Source organism: Rhinolophus sinicus, chromosome X, assembly GCF_036562045.2.
Source record: "Rhinolophus sinicus isolate RSC01 chromosome X, ASM3656204v1, whole genome shotgun sequence".
In the NCBI taxonomy this organism is placed as follows: domain Eukaryota; kingdom Metazoa; phylum Chordata; class Mammalia; order Chiroptera; family Rhinolophidae; genus Rhinolophus; species Rhinolophus sinicus.
In genome coordinates this window covers 39,379,769-39,397,446 of record NC_133768.1, presented here as the reverse complement: position 1 = coordinate 39,397,446, position 17,678 = coordinate 39,379,769, and the positions used below count along the sequence as shown (strand labels likewise).

The window sequence follows — 17,678 nt, the reverse complement described above, 5'->3', positions numbered from 1 at the left end:
ACTGGGGTGTGGGCATTACTGTGGACTGACATTCTTGGCAGTGGGCACCCCTGGGGTCAAATAGATTTTTCACAACTCTGTGGTCACAAGCTTTAGGACATGGACACTTACAGGGTCACCAGACTATGTTTTGAATATTCCAGGTGTCACACAGACACCACAGCTCTTGTGGTGACACAGACTGTGTTGTAGACACCTGTGTGGGTGACAGGAACTGAGGTGTGGTAACCCCAGGGGCACACAGACTGGGGAATGGACACCCATTGTTATCACACACTTTAAGGAATTGACACAGTTGTGATCAAACTGACTAGGGCATGTACACTTTTGGGGTGACAAAGCCTGGGTTCCTGGCATCACACACACTGGAGAATAAACATTCTTGTCATCAGAGCCTGGGGTGGAAACACTCCAGGAGTCACTTAGACTAAAGTAAATCCTCCACTGGGGACACATGGTCTGGGAATATGTACCTCTGTGGACAAACTGACTTTGGTGTGGTAAGTTCTGGAGTCACACAGAGGGGTGTGGACACTGCTGGAGTCACCAGACTAAGATGTCCACACTCAGGGCCAGACAGGTGGAGAGGGGCATGCCCAAGGTCAGTGACTGCCTGGGCCAGGCTGGTCCCTCCTGGGCCCACACTCGGGGGTGTAGACTCCACTGGGTCACACAGATGCTCCTGTCACAGCAACTTGCTTGTGTATTTCTGATGTCACACAGATGGGGGTGGACACAACTAGGGATACACAAACCTGAGGTGAGTACATTCCCGGGCTCCCAAAGTCTCTGTGTTTATACTCCTGCAGATTTAGATGTGTACACTGCCGGGGTGACAGACTGGGGCGTGCACATTCTTGGGGCCTTACAGATTGTAGTGTGGACACTACTGAATTCTCATGGTGATGGGCATGGATACTCCCGTGGTAACAGACTTGTGTGTGGACACTTCTGTCATACATTCCTGTGGTGTGCTGTCTTGGGTGGGAAGATTCCTGGGTTAACACCCTGTGGTGTGCTCCTCTGCCCCTGGGGGTTGCAGATACTTGGTGTGGACACGCTTAGGGTCACACAGTCAGGTGCAGAAACATCTAGGGTCACAGACTGGGATGTGGGGAGTTTTGAGATCACTGGACTGGGGTGGGGACAGAGAACGTGAGTTTCTAAAGATATGGGAGTCAGCTGCAGAAACCGGTTCTGCCCAGGTAGCTGGTGAGTTTGCCCCTGTTCGCTAAGCAGTAGAAATTCAGGACTGTAGTCAAGGCAGACTTTTTGACTTTTCTTGAAGAGAAGGGTTTATAACATAAAATAATTGTTCTGTGGGCCCTTACACAGAGTGTTTTTAAAAAGCACGCTCACACACATATACGCACTCAAATACAGAGGAAACCAATTAAACAGTACAGTTCTTCAAAAAGTTAAATAGAAATACTATATGCTCCAGCAATTCCACTTCTGGGTATTTATCTGAAGATGAAATCACTATCTCAGAGATACCTGCACGCCCATGTTCATAGCAGCATTATTCACAATAGACAAGATATGAAAACAATCTAAGTGTCTGTCGACGGATGGAGAAAATGTGGTGTATGCATACAACAGAATATTAAAGCTGCATGTATGCCAATTCCACTCCTAAGAAATGAGTACTAGAATGTACAGCCATAAAAAAATCACCTGTGCCATTTGAGACATGGATGGACCTTGACGGCATTTGGTAAGTGAGGTAAGTCAGACAGAGAAAGACAAATACTGTATGATCTCACTTACATGTGGAATCTGAAAAAAATGAACTCAGAGAAACAGAGACCAGATTGGTAGTTGCCATAGGTGGGGGTGGGATGGGGAAAATGGGTGAATGGTCAAAAGGTACAAACTTCCAGTTATAAGTAAGTCATGGGGATGTAACATACAGCATAGCATGGTGACTATAGTTAATACTGTATTGTATATTGGAAAGTTGCTAAGGGGGTAGATCTTAAAAATTCCCATCAGAGGAAACTCTTGTAACTATGTGAGGTGATGGATGTTAACTTACTGTGGTGATCATTTCACAATACATACACATATCAAATCATTATGTTGTACACTTTAAACTTATACCGTTTCCCCGAAAATAAGACCTAACCGGAAAATAAACCCTACCATGATTTTTCAGGATGACATCCCCTGAATGTAAGCCCTGATGTATCTTTTGGAGCAAAAATTAATATAAGACCTGGTCTTATTTTTGGGGAAACACGGTATATCAATTATATCTTAATAAAACTGGAAAAAATATGACCACCTATATTTCCAAAATATGAAACCTTGGAATGCAGCAATATGTGAACTTCTTTATTAGTAAATCAAATTATAAGATCTTCTATGATTCCAAGTAGTGATGATTGTGAACACTATTTCAAGATGCCTGCAACCGTCCCATAAAAAAGAACTGATTTGTATTGGCAGAAAGTCACAGGCACTGCTTTTAGGATTGTGATTTATTGCCAGAATTCTTATTTGGGAGTAAAGCTAAATTTCAGTTATATTGGTGAAAATAAAGATGTTAATATTTTCCTCTATCAAGTTCATCAAAATACTCCTGACTTCTGTCTGGATTAAGAACCCCTGCCTTTGGGGCAAATTCTGGGTATAATCAGGACACCGCTGGAAAGATTTAGAGAAGAGGCAAGACGTCACTCAAGAATACCCTCTGCAGTGTTGATGGACATTCCGTGATGTTACTTTTCTGGCTGTTTTCGTGGTGGTGGTTGCAGGTTCTCACTCGGGGTTTGTGTGTTCAGGACCCGTTGACGAGATGGTATTTGAAAAACAGTTCATCAACGCAAGTTCTGGTTCTCCTGACAGCAAACAGCTTCTGAGTTGTATCAGACTGCCAGCTACTTAAAGGTCAAAGAAAAAATTTTAAACAAAAATGTATTTCCCCACTTTTTTCTACTATAATCATTGTTTACTCATTACTAACACTCTTGTGAACTTCCCCCCTTTTATTGTAAACAGTGACATACAGAAAAAAATGCATAAACACATGTTCTGTTTAATGTGTTCTTTTGTATAATTGTAGGACTCATTCTTACTGCCCGTAATTCTCCACTGTGAACATACCACGATTTAATGATCTGTTCTACAGCTGATGGATGTTTGGGTTGTTTCAAGTCTGGGGGTGCGATAAATAGTGCCAGCTAGGAACCTTCTAGTATTCATTTTTTAGGAGTAGAATTTCTACACATGTAGCTTTAGTAGATAATACCTGACAGTTTTCCACAGTGGCCGCACCATTTCACGCTGCCATTGGCGTACATGAGGATTCCAACTGTTGCATATATTTTCAGACACTTGGTATGAAATCTTTTTAGTTTTAACTTGCATTTTCCTGATGAGCAGCTTTTCATGTGCTTATTGGCCATTCTCCTATTATCTTTACCTTATTGGTTTATAGGAGCTTTTTAACTCAAGGATACTATATATATAGGGACTGTAAATATCTTTCCCCACTGTGATTTGCCATTCCATTATTTTAAAGGTATCTTTTTCACTTCTTTTTTTAATGGAAGACTTGGTCTGAACAACCGCTAAGCCATTGTTAGAAAGGGACTTCCTCTAATGTGAGGTCCTGAGGATGAGAAGCCTTCAGGCACTGACAGACTTAGCTCACTCTGCTACAAGCCAACTGGCTCCTCACTGCTACCTCACACTGGGCACAGCTCCACCTCAGGGCCTTTGCAGCTGCAATTTCCTGTCCCTGGAATACTATCCCCTAGATAAATACATGTGTTCCCTGCCTCATCTCCTTCAGGTCTCCGCTCAAACCCAGCCTCCGTGAGGCCTTCCACAGCAACCCTGTTAAAAATGGCACACAGCCACCCCCTTAATTCCTGATTCTCTTTACCCTACTTTATTTTTTAAAAATTTCATATCCAGTATTACTTTTACATACTATATATAAAATATTTGTGTACATACACATACATATATGCTACAATGCAAGCTGTATAAATACAGTGAAATGCAAACTATAAATCTGTATGTGGGTATATACCGAGGGTGCCAAAAAAATGTATATACAACTTGTATTCATCTTTTGTTATCGGTATATATTGAGTATTACAATTTTAATACAGTTTTTTCTTTTCTTAAAATGTGTATAATGGGGGGGGCAGATGAGGGTAAAGGGGATCAAATATATGGTGATGGAAGGAGAACGGACTCTGGGTGGTGAACACACAATGGTATTTACAGATGATGTAATACCGAATTGTACACCTGAAATCTATGTAATTTTACTAACAATTGTCACCCCAATAAACTTTTTAAAAAAAAGTATTTTTTGGCACCCTCTGTATATAGCGTGTGCATGTGTATCTGTGTAATCCCCCACATTTATTCATTGTTTATTACCTCTTCCTCAATCTAGAAGCTCCACAATGGCCAAGATATTTGTCTGTTTTGTTCCCTACTCTGCCTCCAAATCTAGAACAATGTCCAGCACACGGTGTGTGCTTAATAAATGTTTATGGAATGCCTCAATATGTAACATGTAAAATGCTTAAAGCAATTCCTGACATGCCACATCAGATGCTCAGTAAAGGTCTACTGACTGAAATCTTATCAGTTGATATAAAAATGTCAAAGGTGAGTGAGATTTTACTGATCTTATTCTTAAAGGTGCCCTGTACTCAAGCTCTTAGATAAAAAGACAAATTTACCTTAATGTGTTAAGGTGAACAATTCATTTCACTGTCTTCCACCTACCCAAGAAAAAGAAAAGAAACTCAGATACTTGGCTAAGCTTTTCCACTCATTATACTTGGTTTTACCCATTGATTTTTATAACTATTGGGAGGCAGGGAAGAGAATTTTGGTCCCAGGAACCATGTAATTTGGGGGTAGAAAGAGGCACACTGGGAGGGTGGCACTGCGGGCCCTGCGCCATGTGTTTCCAGACCTCAGAGGCCAGCAGGGTGTGACGCTGTGGGGCAGCCAGGGGCTGGGGCAATGTGTCCACTGTGCTGATGGGACAGTCCTGAGGGCGGATCTCCTTAGCCAGCCACCCCTTCTTCTTCAATGTGCAGGCCTCCTGGTACGGTGGCGAGATGGGGGGCTGTGTGGGTGGAGTGTACTTGTACTCTGCGCCGTCCTCTAGCTGCGGGGACACATGGTGGGAAGATGGTGAGAACATGGGAATGTAGGACTGTGCCTGCCCCCCATCTGCCTACTGATGGCTGGGTACTCACGTCCAGTGGGTAACTGCGGTCCGAATCATAGGAGCTCAGGTCCCCACAGGTCACGAATGGCACAATGATGCGGGTGGGACCATCTAATTGGTTGAAATCTGGATCTGACAAGCAGGGAGAAATAAGACAGGACAGGGCTGAGGTGACTGGGGCCACTCATGACTCAGGCTACACCGTGGGTACGGAGGCCTCTTCACGTATCCACCAGCTACGCTCACAGTCCTCTGCTGGAAATCCTGCATTTGGTTCCAATGACCTTCTCAGGGAGGCCCTCCATGACCATCTATTCTAAAACAATGCTCTGCCCTGCTGTTTTGGACCACACTTTTATGTACGCCTGCCATTCTGTCATATACTGCCTGGACCTTGTCTCACTCACTACAAGAGCATGCTCTGTGCCTTTTCCCACTGAGGGCCAGGAGAAAGACCCTCATGGGGCAAAATTGCCACATGGGAGGGGTTTCCTGGGGGTGTGACTGAGTCTTCCTAGGCTACAATCTCCTTTGGCAGGTAGAGTGTCCACTGGGGCAGGACTCAGGACCGTCGTGGGACAGAATTTCACCAGGTCCAAGAGTTACCACTATGGGACTGGATGGAAAATCCTCCTAGGACAGAATATCCATGGAGGGCAAATTTTCCACTAGAGGGCAGGGTTGAGGGCCCTCCTGAGACACAAATTCCACAAGGGGGCAGAGTCTCCCCAGGGAGAGAGCGCAGGGCTCTTGCTCTCACCGTAAGAGTGGTCCAGCAGGGGTTTGGTCAGGTCCGGCAGGAAGCCCTGAGGCGGGTCATAACCCTGACAGACAGCGAAGGCCTCTGTGGGTGGAAGGTAGAGTGAGGGATGACTGCCACCTCTGCTCTGGGCAGGATGGGTTCCCGATTCGTATTGGTCTCCACCCCACTGACCAATGCTAGAGTTCCGGCTGCTCCTGGGCTTGGCACAGAGCACGTTGGAGAAGAAGACACGCAGTTGGCTGTAGATCAGCGTCACATCCCGGCCTCGGAAGATCTGCAGGGTGGGGAGGCAGAGACAGAGGCATGAGGGTGGGCTTTGGGGACTCCTCTGCCCTGCACCAGGCTCCCCAAGGCTTACCTTGGCTACAAAGCAGCCTCCTGGCTTCAAGACATGTGTAGCAATATTTAGAGCCTGTGGGCAGGACAGATGGTTAAGGCTGAGGTGGAGACAGCCAGGAGGGGGCCAAACTGAGGCAGGGACAGCCAGGGTTACTCACGGCTAGGAGGAGCTGGGCCTGCATATACTCATCAACATCATGGAGGCCAGTTACTGCGGCAAGAGGAACGGCGTTAGGGGGGCCATCCACTTCTAGCTATCTTCTTGTCCCAGACAGGTTAGAATACTAAAGACATTTCCCAGGCTCTCTTACTGCTAAGGTTCTGCATGCAAATTAGTATGTCAACTGCATGAAAATTCTGAGCCCCTCACCCTTAGGAACTAATTTTAATTCTGAAAACAACCTAATCTGCAAGTATCTTTACCATCATTTCTGCCTCTTAACTCCAGACGCTTAGAAGTCTGAACAACTGTCCAGACTCTTAACTCCAGACTTAGATCAGACTTGACATCTCAGACTCAACCCATCCAAAACCAAACTCCTGAACTTCCTGCCCAAACCTGCTCTTTCCATCATCTTTCTCCATCCTATCCGATCCTTCCAGCTGTTCAGGCCCAAAACCTTAGTTACCTTTGATGCCTCCCCCCCAATACTCTCCTCACACCCACATTCAAGCCATTAGCAAATCCTGGCAGTCCTACTTTTAAAAGATCTGAATGGACCCTTTTGTCATCTCTATCACTGCCACCACTGTCATCACTCACCTGGACTACTGCAGTGTCCTCCTCCTCCCAAGTCCCCCTGCTTCCACCCTCTCTCTTCACACTGCTCACAGCAGCCAGAGTCAGGCACAGCCCTCCACTGCTCACATCCCTCTCATGGTTTTCTCTGAGCTCTCATCTCAGCGAAAAAGCCAAAGTCCTCACTGTGGCCCACTGGGATCTATCCCCTGTCACCTGACTGCCCTCACTTCCTACCAATCTCCCCCTCATTCACTCTGATCCAACCACACTGATCTCCACACTGGTGCTCACACATGCCAAGCACCCTCCCACCTCAGGGCCTTTGCACAGGCTGGTCCCTTTGCCTAGATTGTTCTTCCTCCAGGCACACCCCTGGCCCACTCTCTCATCTTTAGTCTTTGCACTAACGTTAGTGAAGCCTTCCTCATCCACTTTATTTAACATTCAGACAGGTACTCTCCATCTCCCTCCCCTTCCCATGGTACTTATCACCTTTTGACATGCTACAGAGCTCCATCATTTGTTTGTTTGCCATCTGATCCCACTAGAACACCAGCTCTATGAGGTCAGAGGTTAGTGGGATTTTATTCACAAATGTTTTCCCAACATGTAGAACAGTGTCTGACATACAATAGGTGTTCAGTAAACGTGTGTTGAATGGATGACTGACAGAAATGAATGGGCAATAAGATGGAACTTGACAGCTGCAGAGAGATGAGAGATGAGAAGAGGGAAGGGTGGACAACAGAAAAACCAAAGTGGCGTGTGATGAGGGAGAAGACAGAGGTAGAGAGCAGGCAGCCGAGTAGGGAGAAGTTGCCAGATGTGGGAAACAGCTGGCAGCGGAGGAGAGAGGCAGGGAGGATTCGAAGTGGTGAAAGAAGCCAATAAGGCGGGAGGACACACACGGGGCGCCTCCACCTGGCCTCCCAACCCCTGTGTTTACCATCGGGAGCCCCGTCGCACACCACTAGGTCCGCAGGGCAGCCCTCAAAGTGCTTGATGATCTCCTTGGCAGTGGACAGCTATGGGAGAGAGGGTGGTTGAGTGGCCCCAAGTTCCCCCCACACTGCCACCCTCTAACCCCACCTGCTCGTGGCCCTGGCCTGCAAGCCCTGGGTCAGCCAAACGCTTAGGCTTTTCCTGTCTAAGACCAGGCTCCATCTCTGGGGACGCAGTCCCATCGTTTTTTGCCATTTCTCTGCAATCACAACCTGCTGGATCTGTTTCTCTGCTATTATACTCTTGGGCTCTCTCAGTTACTGTATCTCTGTCTGTCTGTCTTTCTCAGTCTGTTGCTTTCTTCTACTTTCAGCAGTCCCCCAGGTTGTGGTATCTTCGCCCAGGAAACACTTCAACAGCCCCAGCCATGCTCACCTGGGTGATGTCCCCCTGGATCTGTAACACACCTGGTAGCGGAGCCATAGCCTGAAGGTCCACGGCTACCACGTGGCCAGAACCCTGGCCCCTGTGGACAACATGGCCCATGTCAGCCCAGTTTTCACTCCTGGCCCATTCCCCACCTAGCCTGCCCTCCCAGGCCCCCCATCTGGGACTCCACACTCACCCAATCTTCTGGCTCAGCACCTGACTCCAGCTGCCCGGGGCTGCACACAGGTCAACTGCCCGTGTCACGCCTGAGCACACATAGGAAGGTGTCGTGGTCAATTGTACCTACCTCTCCAACCCTGGGCCTCTGCAAACTTCATCCCTCTTCCCTGGGGAGCACCCACATCTATCTGCTGCCCAGAGGCCCAAACCCTCTTGAATATCTGCACACCTTCCTGCCTGGTCCCTGCCCCACTGACCCTCCAAGTCAGCCCACCTACCGCAGAGTGCTCTGCAGACCTAGCTTGCTAGTCTGTTCCCTACGCCCACCCCATCCCCCTGTGAATCGCCCACCAGGTGGGGACCTTGGAAGAGCTGGAATTCCTCATCCAGTTGTAGCAGCTTGAAGGCACTCCGGGCACGCCAGCCATTCTCCTTGGCCAAGCGGTAGTAGACATCCCGCTTGTCCTTTGATGTTCGTCCCATCTCACACACTGTTTGCCCAGGGACCTGCCAACAGGAAGCCGATACTGCCCCATATCAGTAACTGGGTAAGTGGGCCACCACCTACCTCTGAAGGGCAGTGAAACACAACACAAACCAAGCTGGGCTCATCTGATACACATGACAGCTCACTCAGCAGACTGGAAGACTGAAAGCCCAGTCACTGCCCCACTGACCTCACAGAGCCTGAAGGACCCCCGCACTGAGCTCTGAGGCTCCACCACTCACCCACAGAACCCATTCACTCACCCCACAGAACTTCCACCATTCACCCCACAAAACTCATCACTCACCCCACAGATCCCCCAAATCCAACTCTTATCTCATAAATGACCCGTGACTGAGCCTGGTCAACCTACTGCTGTTACCCACACTCCACATATTAAACACTACGACTCTCACTATAAACCCTTCTCTGCCAAATTAATGCCCATTAACATCTTGCTGTCTCCACAACTGTCCTCATTGCCCCAGATGAGGCAATAAACTTATTAGCCCCCCATTAATCCCTTGCTTTTATCCCCATTATCCTAATACTACATTGTACTACCCACCTCCTTAATCTCTCTCCCTGAAATGAGGAATCTACCCCATTTCCCATTAATCCCTGAAATAATTAGGCCCCCAGTAATTCCTTTACTACTAAATCCTCATCAACCCCTATTAACTACTGGAGGCTCATGGCCTATTAGCTCCCCATTAAGCTCTCAAATACTATGATTTATCAGCCCCCATTAACTCAGCCCTCCAATCGATCCCTCACGGATCACACCGTTAGCCTCCTGTAACCCCTTCATTATCACACACTAATCCCTGATGATCAGTTCCCTATTCTCCCCTCTTTGCCCACCTTGCCTCCCAATAATAACTTGATGCTTGATGATCACACCCCACCACCTTTCTATTACTCTCTTTGCTCACTGTTACCATTAATTCCTCAATCATGCCATGATCACCCACTAAGCCTTTGACTACAATACCCCCCTCCAGCCTCTCATTCTCTCTTCTTTGATCACTGCCTCCATTAGTTTCTTGATCATGACCCCCACCAGCCTCTAATTATTCCCTCCATAACCTGACCATTATTACCTTTCCAATTACTATGCCCCATCGCTCTTCATTAACCTGTTGAAATCTTACCTCCAACAATCCCTCAGGGATCACACTCCCATCTGCCTCCCATTACCTTCTAGTTGCCTACTCTACCACTCCCTCATTAATAAATGAACACAGCCCCACTGGCCCCCATGAACATGTCGACCAAAACGCTCCTATTAGCCCCTAATGATTCCCCGATAACACCCCTGCCAGACCTCCAGGACACTCACGCGGTCCGCTCTGTTAACAGTCCTCCGGCCACACCCCCGTTCCCTCCTCGACATTAACTCGAAGACTATGTCCCCACTGGGGCCTCCAGAACACCCACAAGGCAGCTCCACTGATATCTGGACCCCTGTGCCCCCCAGCTCACCCCGCAATAGTGGTTCCCTTCTACATACAAACATTGGGTCTGCTGCTTACCAGGTGTCACCGCCCAGACTGAGCAGCTGCAGCGCTGAGAGCGAACTTCCCTCCTATCCTCGCCGGTGGGACAGGGCAGTCGTGCCTCAACCGTCTCGGCCTAGACCCACGTCGTCTCCGCGCCCCAGGGCCTACCTTAGCTTTTAGAGTGGGGAGAAATGGTACTACAGAGGCCGATCCGCGAGCACGCCGAGCCTAGGCGAGAGCGCAAACCGCTGAGCAATCTTAGGGTTTCGGTTTATGTTTTCAGTTGATCCGAATGCCTGTTGCACACGACTAAGGGCTACCGCAGCGTGGCAAGCCTGTCATCTTGGAATGCGGAGGTTCCGCTGAGGTCCGAACCCCACTTGAACTTACTACGTGAGTCCCGTCACCTTGTGTCGACGTTGTTGGTTCGGAGAACTGCGGTTCCCAGCATGCAACAGCACGACCAAAGCTGCTGAAATCGCGCATGCGTAGCTGAAATGTCGCGAGGAACAAAAACTGTTCTTTTGTTCCAAGGCTAAAGTCAATTTCTTGGGCAGCGGTGCTCATTGAGCCTGTGGACTACATATCCCACAATGCAACGAGCACGACAGCACCCATTCATTTTATGCGTGCCGCGAAGTGAAATTACCGTTGGCGTGAACGTGAAAGGAAGAAACGCGCGTTAAATGCGGCGGCGCGCTGAAGCGGCTGGGCTGCAATTTCGAGTTTCCCTTCTGCTCAGTGATAGCTGTCTGAACTGTACCGTTTCAGAACTTACGTTTCTCCATGTGTAAAATGAGAATAAGTACTGCAGACTTCACGGAGTTATTGAGAGGAATAAAGAGGTGTAGTTCAGCACACTGGCTTTTTGTAAATCTGTAACCCTTCATTTTTAACTCCTCCCCCGCCCCCCAAGAATCTATACTTCCCTACCCAGTGCACAAGCAAATATAATAATGGAAACATTTATTATACGGTTTACCATGTGCCAGAAACTAAGTGCTCTCAGTGGTGCTGGTAAATGGTTAACAACCTGTTCTTTGAGGGGAGAGAGGGAGGAAACCCCGATTTCAAACATTCACCAATTTCCATGGTTTAAGCACACTATCCTCTTGCTACATTTCAAGTTACCAATATGTAGTCATGTAACACAGTTCAGAAGACATGCAGTAGTGTTAGCGTGCAAAAGGTCTGGAATCCCATTCATTTATTTTAGCTTTTACTTCCATTGCCTTTCCAGTCGAATTCATAAAACGCTCTTTGAACACAAGGTCCATAAGTTTAGTACCTATGTTTTCTTCTATGCAGTTTATTGTGTCAGGTCTTATGCTTAAGTCTTTGATCCATTTTGAATTAACTTTGGTACATGGTGACAGATAGCAGTCCAGTTTCATTCTTTTGCACGTGGCTATCCAATTCTCCCAGCACCTTTATTGAAGAGGCTGTCTTTGCTCCATTGTATGTTTTTTGCTTCTTTGTCAAAAATTATCTGTCCATATTTATGTGGTTTTATTTTTGGGCTCTCAATTCTATTCCATTGGTCTATGTGTCTGTTTTTCCGCCACTACCATGCTGTTTTGATTATTGTAGCCCTGTAGTACAAGCCAAAGTCAGGAAGTGTGATACCTCCATTATTGTCCTTTTTTCTTAAGATTGCTTTGGCTATTCGGCGTCTTTTGTGGTTCCAAACAAATCTGATGATTTTTTGTTCTATTTCTTTAAAATATGCCATTGGGATTTTGATGGGGATTGCATTGAATCTGTATATTGCTTTGGGTAATATGGCCATTTTAACTATGTTGATTCTTCCAATGCAGGACTTCTTTTAAGTGCTAATATACATGTGAAATTCCTAGAGAAAAATAAAGTACACAGTATTTCCTAAAGTAATTCAACCACTAAATTCTCATTAGATTGGAATATTTATTAAAATCTCACAAAATGAAAATGTATTATATATAGAAGGGTAGAGTCATATCTTTTTAAAGGATGAGGAAAAATGCCAAAGTTTGTCAATGACACCTTAGTCAATGATAAAAAGGAAAAAAGGAAACAAATTTGACCATGTAACAGGCCATAAATACAATCTGGATAAATACCCCCCATACACCAATGTAGAAAATACAAGGGACATTCTCTGGACACAACATAATAAAACTAAAACAACTTTTTCTACTAGAAACTTTTAAAAAACACCCTTAAAATCTATCTGAAGGTGGCTGCTTGAGCAAACTTGTCAGCCTCCCCAGTGATCCACTGAAATGACAGAAAAAAATTCATAAAGTACAGATGTTCCTTGACTTATGGTGGGGTTATGTCCCTATAAACCCATCATTAGTTGAAAATACTGTAAGTCAAAAATGCATTTAATACTGAGCATCCTAGCTTAGGCTAGCCGGACTTAAACCTGCTCAGAACGCTTACATCAGCTACAGGTGGGCAAAATCATCTAACACAAAAGCTATTTTATAATAAAGTGTTGACTGTCTCATATGATTTATGCGAAATCACAATATCCAAAAAATGCTGAAAACCCAGCACACTGCAGAGTATCGGTTGTTGACCCCCTGATTGCGTGGCTGACTGGGAGCTGCGGCTCACTGCCACTGTCCAGCATCACGAGAGAGAATGCATCATATATTGCTAGCCTAGACAAAGATCAAAATTCAAAATTTGAAGTATGGTAGCTGCTGAAGGCGTATTGTTTTTGTACCATCATAATGTCGAAAAATTGTAAGTCGAACAAGCCATCGTAAGTTGGGGACCCTCTGTGCTGGAAAACAAGAAAGGTTGCTATCTGGTGACCAGAAATTGTGAATTCCTAAGAAAGAAAGTTCAGATGAGGTTTACTTGGGTGAAGGGAACCAGAAGCCAAAATAAGCAGGAGGAAACAACTAAGAAGGTAAGAGTAACTCCAGAGAAACTCCAAGTGGAGGGTAAATGGATAGAAAGAGCAAGAACTACACCCCAGAACTAAAAGGCTAGTTGGGCCTACAACACTCTTACACTGGCAGATGGCACTGCAATACCTTTAAGGACCATGAACTCCCTACCTGCTACCTGGGAAGGGCTTCTAGGATAGGTGTGGGGATCGGGGACTGAGGTACCCTTAGCCCTCCACAGTAATAATGGAGGAGAGAAACGCATTTGTAGCGAGGGGACCGCTTCACTCTGTCTGCTCCCCGGCTAACTACAAACAAAGAAAAGAGGAGAGTCAGCATGTTCGACCCCCTTACAGAGAGTCTGAACCAGGTGCCCTGCAGTGATACCTTGATTTATGCATTTTATGAATATACTATTCAGATAAAACTGTCACACACATAAAGTGTTGTCCAAAGCACCATTGGTCTACGTCACTGGTTCAAAAACTGTGTTCTCACAAGCACATGTGTCTCCCTAAGGGAGAATAAATCTTAATAGAGCCAACAGAGTGAACTGGACTAAATCCAGGCAATATTATGGAGCTAGTGTAGTTTTCTCGTTGTCTCCAAGTCTCCTTCCTCTGTCCCTCATCCAGCATCTTCCAGATTTCTAAAGTCTAGTGTTCCATCAAAAGTAGAAAAGTTATGATGACCCTGGTTCCCATACGTGGTTGGCTGGCTGACTTTCAGTGCGAATGTCATACCCCCCTAGCAGCGCTCCTCAAGCCCTGTGTCTCTGATGGAGGATCTCAAGATCTGTCTCCTCTTCCAGTTCCTTCAGGTGTGAATGGGCTAGCTGGGTCTGGGCAGTTCTCTGAGCCTCAGGTCCCCACCACCCTCATAGGTTCTTGTGAGAAATAGAGGCAATAACAACAGAGACTTAGAAATAAATCTAACAGAAGTGTGCAAAATGTGGATGCAATAAATAATAAAACTTTAAGGTAACATAAAAAGAACACCTTAAAAATGGAGACATAGCCCAGGTCCTTGGATAAGAAGACTTGACAGTGTAAAGATGTCATTATCCCCAAAATTGATCTACAAATTTAATGGAATTCTAGTTAGAATCACAAAAGCATTTTTTAGTTTTTTTAAATCATGCAACTTGACCCTCAGATTCTAACATGTACCTGGATGTGCAAAGGCTGTAAAGAAGGATGAAGTAAGGGACATTGCCTTCTGGGCAGCCAACTAATTGTGGAGCTATGGTCTCTGACATCGGGTTATACTGGCACAGGGATCAGCCGATTGATCTGGTACAGAGGAGAAAGCTGAGAAACAGACCCCCACACAGGAACCCGTGACATAGAGCTGGGGTGGCCCTCAGGTCAGTGGGACAAGAGGGACCATGCATGGTCAACTTTGTCCCTTAAGATGACTACAGGAACCCAGTCTCTCGCCTGTCTGCCTTTCCCATAGAGCTCTGCGCTCAGTCAAGGCTTCATAAGTGCCCTGTGATAAATTGACGGACTTAGAAACGGTACCATCCTTCTCCTTACCTACCCTCACTGAGGGATCAGCTGTCTGGTGCCTAAAAATCTCTCAATTTAAGCACCATTCCTTTAGTAAGCATTTTGAACTTTGGCCCTACTGAGATACTGGGTCTGATAATTCTTGTTTTTGTTGTGTGTGTGTGTGTGTGTGTGTGTGTGTGTGTGTGTGTGTGTTGTACTAGATGCCAGTAACCCCCCCCCCCTCAAGTCATAACAACCCAAAATCCCTCCAGACATTGTAGAATGCTACCTGGGGGGTAAAATCCACACCCCTTTCCCCTACTGAGAACCACTGCCTGGCAGCTGCCCCGCCCCACCTTCTGTTTTATGATGCCACACCCTCCTTGAGGCTGATTTCAGAATGTTCACAAGTGTACTACCTCTTGCTTTTCATAGAGGACTGTACTCTCTCACCTCTTGAAGGTTAAACTTGGCCAGTTGATGAGTCAGTTCATACTTAGCCACACTCTCTGTTCTCTCTGCCAGGCCACCTGTGTGACTGCTGGGTGTCACTGGGTCCTGGCATGAGGGTGTTGATAATGTGGAGAAGAGCCCCAGTCCACCTGAGATGGACAAGTAGCATGAGTGAGAAATAAACTGTGGTTGTCTGTTATTTCAGCATAACCCAGTCTGCTCTGAGCCCACATCCCTCCCCACCAAGAGAATGAACCCTGGTGTGAAATAACAGAAAATACATATGTTGGTCTCTTCCCCTGGTTCCTGACAGAGAGCTCCCAAAATCCTTGTAATTTCCTAAGGGATAAGAGTACTAGGAGCATCTTTTGTCCTAATAAGCAACTCTGGTGGCTCATGGATGGCTGCTTAGATGGGGGCTGTTCACCTTAAAGATCAAGCCATGATTAGAAGCTTGGAACTTTCAGCTCCACCCTCCATTCTCCGGGGAAGAGAGAGGGGCTGGAAATGGAGTTAATGATCGTTCATGCCTATGTGATGAAGCCTAGATGAAATCCCAATAGTAAGGGGTGCAGGGAGCTACCAGGTTGGCGAACACATCCATGCTGGGAGACTGACGAACTCAAAATCCATCGGGACACAAGCTCCTGTGCTTGGGAACTTTCCAGACCTCACCCAATGTATCTCTTTATCTGGCGACAGGCCAACAACCTGGAAATTGCAATTGGCATTGGGGGTGGGAGGGGCAGTCTTGTGGGACTGAGCCCTTTTCCTATGGGCTCTGAGCTAACTCTGGTGTGTCAGGATTGAATTGAATTGGCGGACACCCAGCTAGTGTTGTAGAGAATTGCTTGGTGTGCAGGAAAAACCACACGTCTGCTGTCAAAAGTATTCCAAGTGTGGTAGTAGTGTGAGAGTAAACTAGAAACACAGGAATGTTTTTACCAGACGCCTAGGATGCCTCCCAATATACAATTCCCCTGGTCAGGCCTGGGCTAGGGTAGCAGGAAGTCTCTAGGTCACCATTTCCGAGGAAACTCTGGCACAGAGGTAAATCAAGAGGCTTCCTTGAAACTTCTCTGCAGGACTCGGAGTGGGGGGTCACCTGGTGGACGCACTGTGACCGTGAAGAAGGGCTTTCGAAACTGCTACTTGTGACTCATGAGCAGGTACTGAGAATATTATATTGTGGCTGAACAGAATTTCCTGTTTTTCAAGAATTAGAATGGAATAACAGCACATCACAAATAGAGTTGAAACTATTAGAAGACATCCCATTAAAAAGGGTCAGGGCTTTGTTGTGAAGCATTTGTTTTAGAGTCATTTGCAAAGTGTGCAATTCCATGTGGGTCTTGGCGAATAAAGCTCAGAAGTCTTTTCTTGTGATGTATGTACTGTTCTCTCTGACACAACCGTGCATTGTCCCAAGTCTCTGCTAGGAGTAGGGATTAGGTTTACAAACAGTTTAAAAAGGATTGAAAGAGAATGAAAACAGAGACAGGAAGGTTCAAAGAGTCATATTGGACCCATATCTGAACAGCACATGCATTGACACCACCACCGTGTTTGCGGGGGAGACGGCTGATTGGGGGTGTAACTGGCGCAATGTACTGCTGATTACTGGGGTTGGGCACAACCATCGATTCTCTGCTTGTCACATGCAGAAGGAAGGACGCTCTATCTGCCCACGGAACCTAAGGAGAAACATTCCCTGTTGAGACCTAGAGCATTTACAAGACACCCATTACTTGCACCTATCTTGTTTCCCCGAAAATAGGACGTGGCTGGAAAATCAGCTCTAATGCATCTTTTGGAGTAAAAATTAATATAAGACCCAGTCTTATGTTACTATAACACTTGGTCTTTAATATAATATAATATAAATATAATACAATACAATATAATATAAATATAATATAATATAAATATAATATAAATGATATAATACTGGGCCTTACATTAATTTTTGCTCCAAAAGACGCATTAGAACTGACGGTCTGGCTACGTCTTATTTCCAGCAAAACACGGTGTCTCCCATACTGGGGATCCAGTCAGCAGGTCCCAACTTTCCAAGCAGAAGGGAAAACCAACCCCCTCAGGATCTCATTTTGGGTATTCTCTAGAGTATTTAATGGAGAGTAATGTACGCAATGTCGATAGGATGAATGATAAATGTGAGGAATGCAGAAGTATATTGGGGTAAAGTAGAACTTGGTTCTCCCCAGGCACAGGTAGAGCCGCTGCCTCGCTGACCCAG

General features: G+C 46.2%; 1 protein-coding gene across 6 annotated transcripts; it reads right to left on the bottom strand.

The window, feature by feature from the left end:
* Positions 1-2,316: 2,316 nt before the first annotated feature.
* On the bottom strand, positions 2,317-11,022 carry FTSJ1 (FtsJ RNA 2'-O-methyltransferase 1). 6 transcript variants are annotated; one of them, XM_019714342.2, is made up of 13 exons: positions 10,627-11,022; positions 8,967-9,111; positions 8,621-8,690; positions 8,431-8,521; positions 8,000-8,078; positions 6,470-6,522; positions 6,331-6,384; positions 6,144-6,246; positions 5,970-6,053; positions 5,238-5,341; positions 4,949-5,146; positions 4,710-4,751; positions 2,317-2,885 (listed from the first exon to the last, which is right to left on the bottom strand). In XM_019714342.2, exons 2-12 carry the CDS (start codon positions 9,085-9,087, stop codon positions 4,719-4,721), a joined length of 990 nt encoding a protein of 329 aa, XP_019569901.1. In that variant the 5' UTR covers positions 9,088-9,111; positions 10,627-11,022; the 3' UTR covers positions 2,317-2,885; positions 4,710-4,718. The 6 variants fall into 6 exon arrangements, with proteins under 6 accessions (XP_019569901.1, XP_019569899.1, XP_074179644.1 ...); XM_019714340.2 differs by having other exon boundaries at positions 2,317-2,882; XM_074323543.1 differs by having other exon boundaries at positions 5,238-5,335.
* Positions 11,023-17,678: the final 6,656 nt, after the last annotated feature.

What these genes read in the sequence shown, in the direction of transcription:
- FTSJ1 (XM_019714342.2), bottom strand. Translation starts at nt 9,087, where the DNA reads ATGGGACGAACATCAAAGGACAAGCGGGATGTCTACTACCGCTTGGCC. An exon ending in GTGCGACGGGGCTCCCGATG is followed by an intron (nt 6,523 to 7,999) that starts GTAAACACAGGG and finishes CTCTTGCCGCAG; the next exon opens with TAACTGGCCTCCATGATGTT. An exon ending in CAGCCGGAACTCTAGCATTG is followed by an intron (nt 6,054 to 6,143) that starts GTCAGTGGGGTG and finishes TTCCACCCACAG; the next exon opens with AGGCCTTCGCTGTCTGTCAG.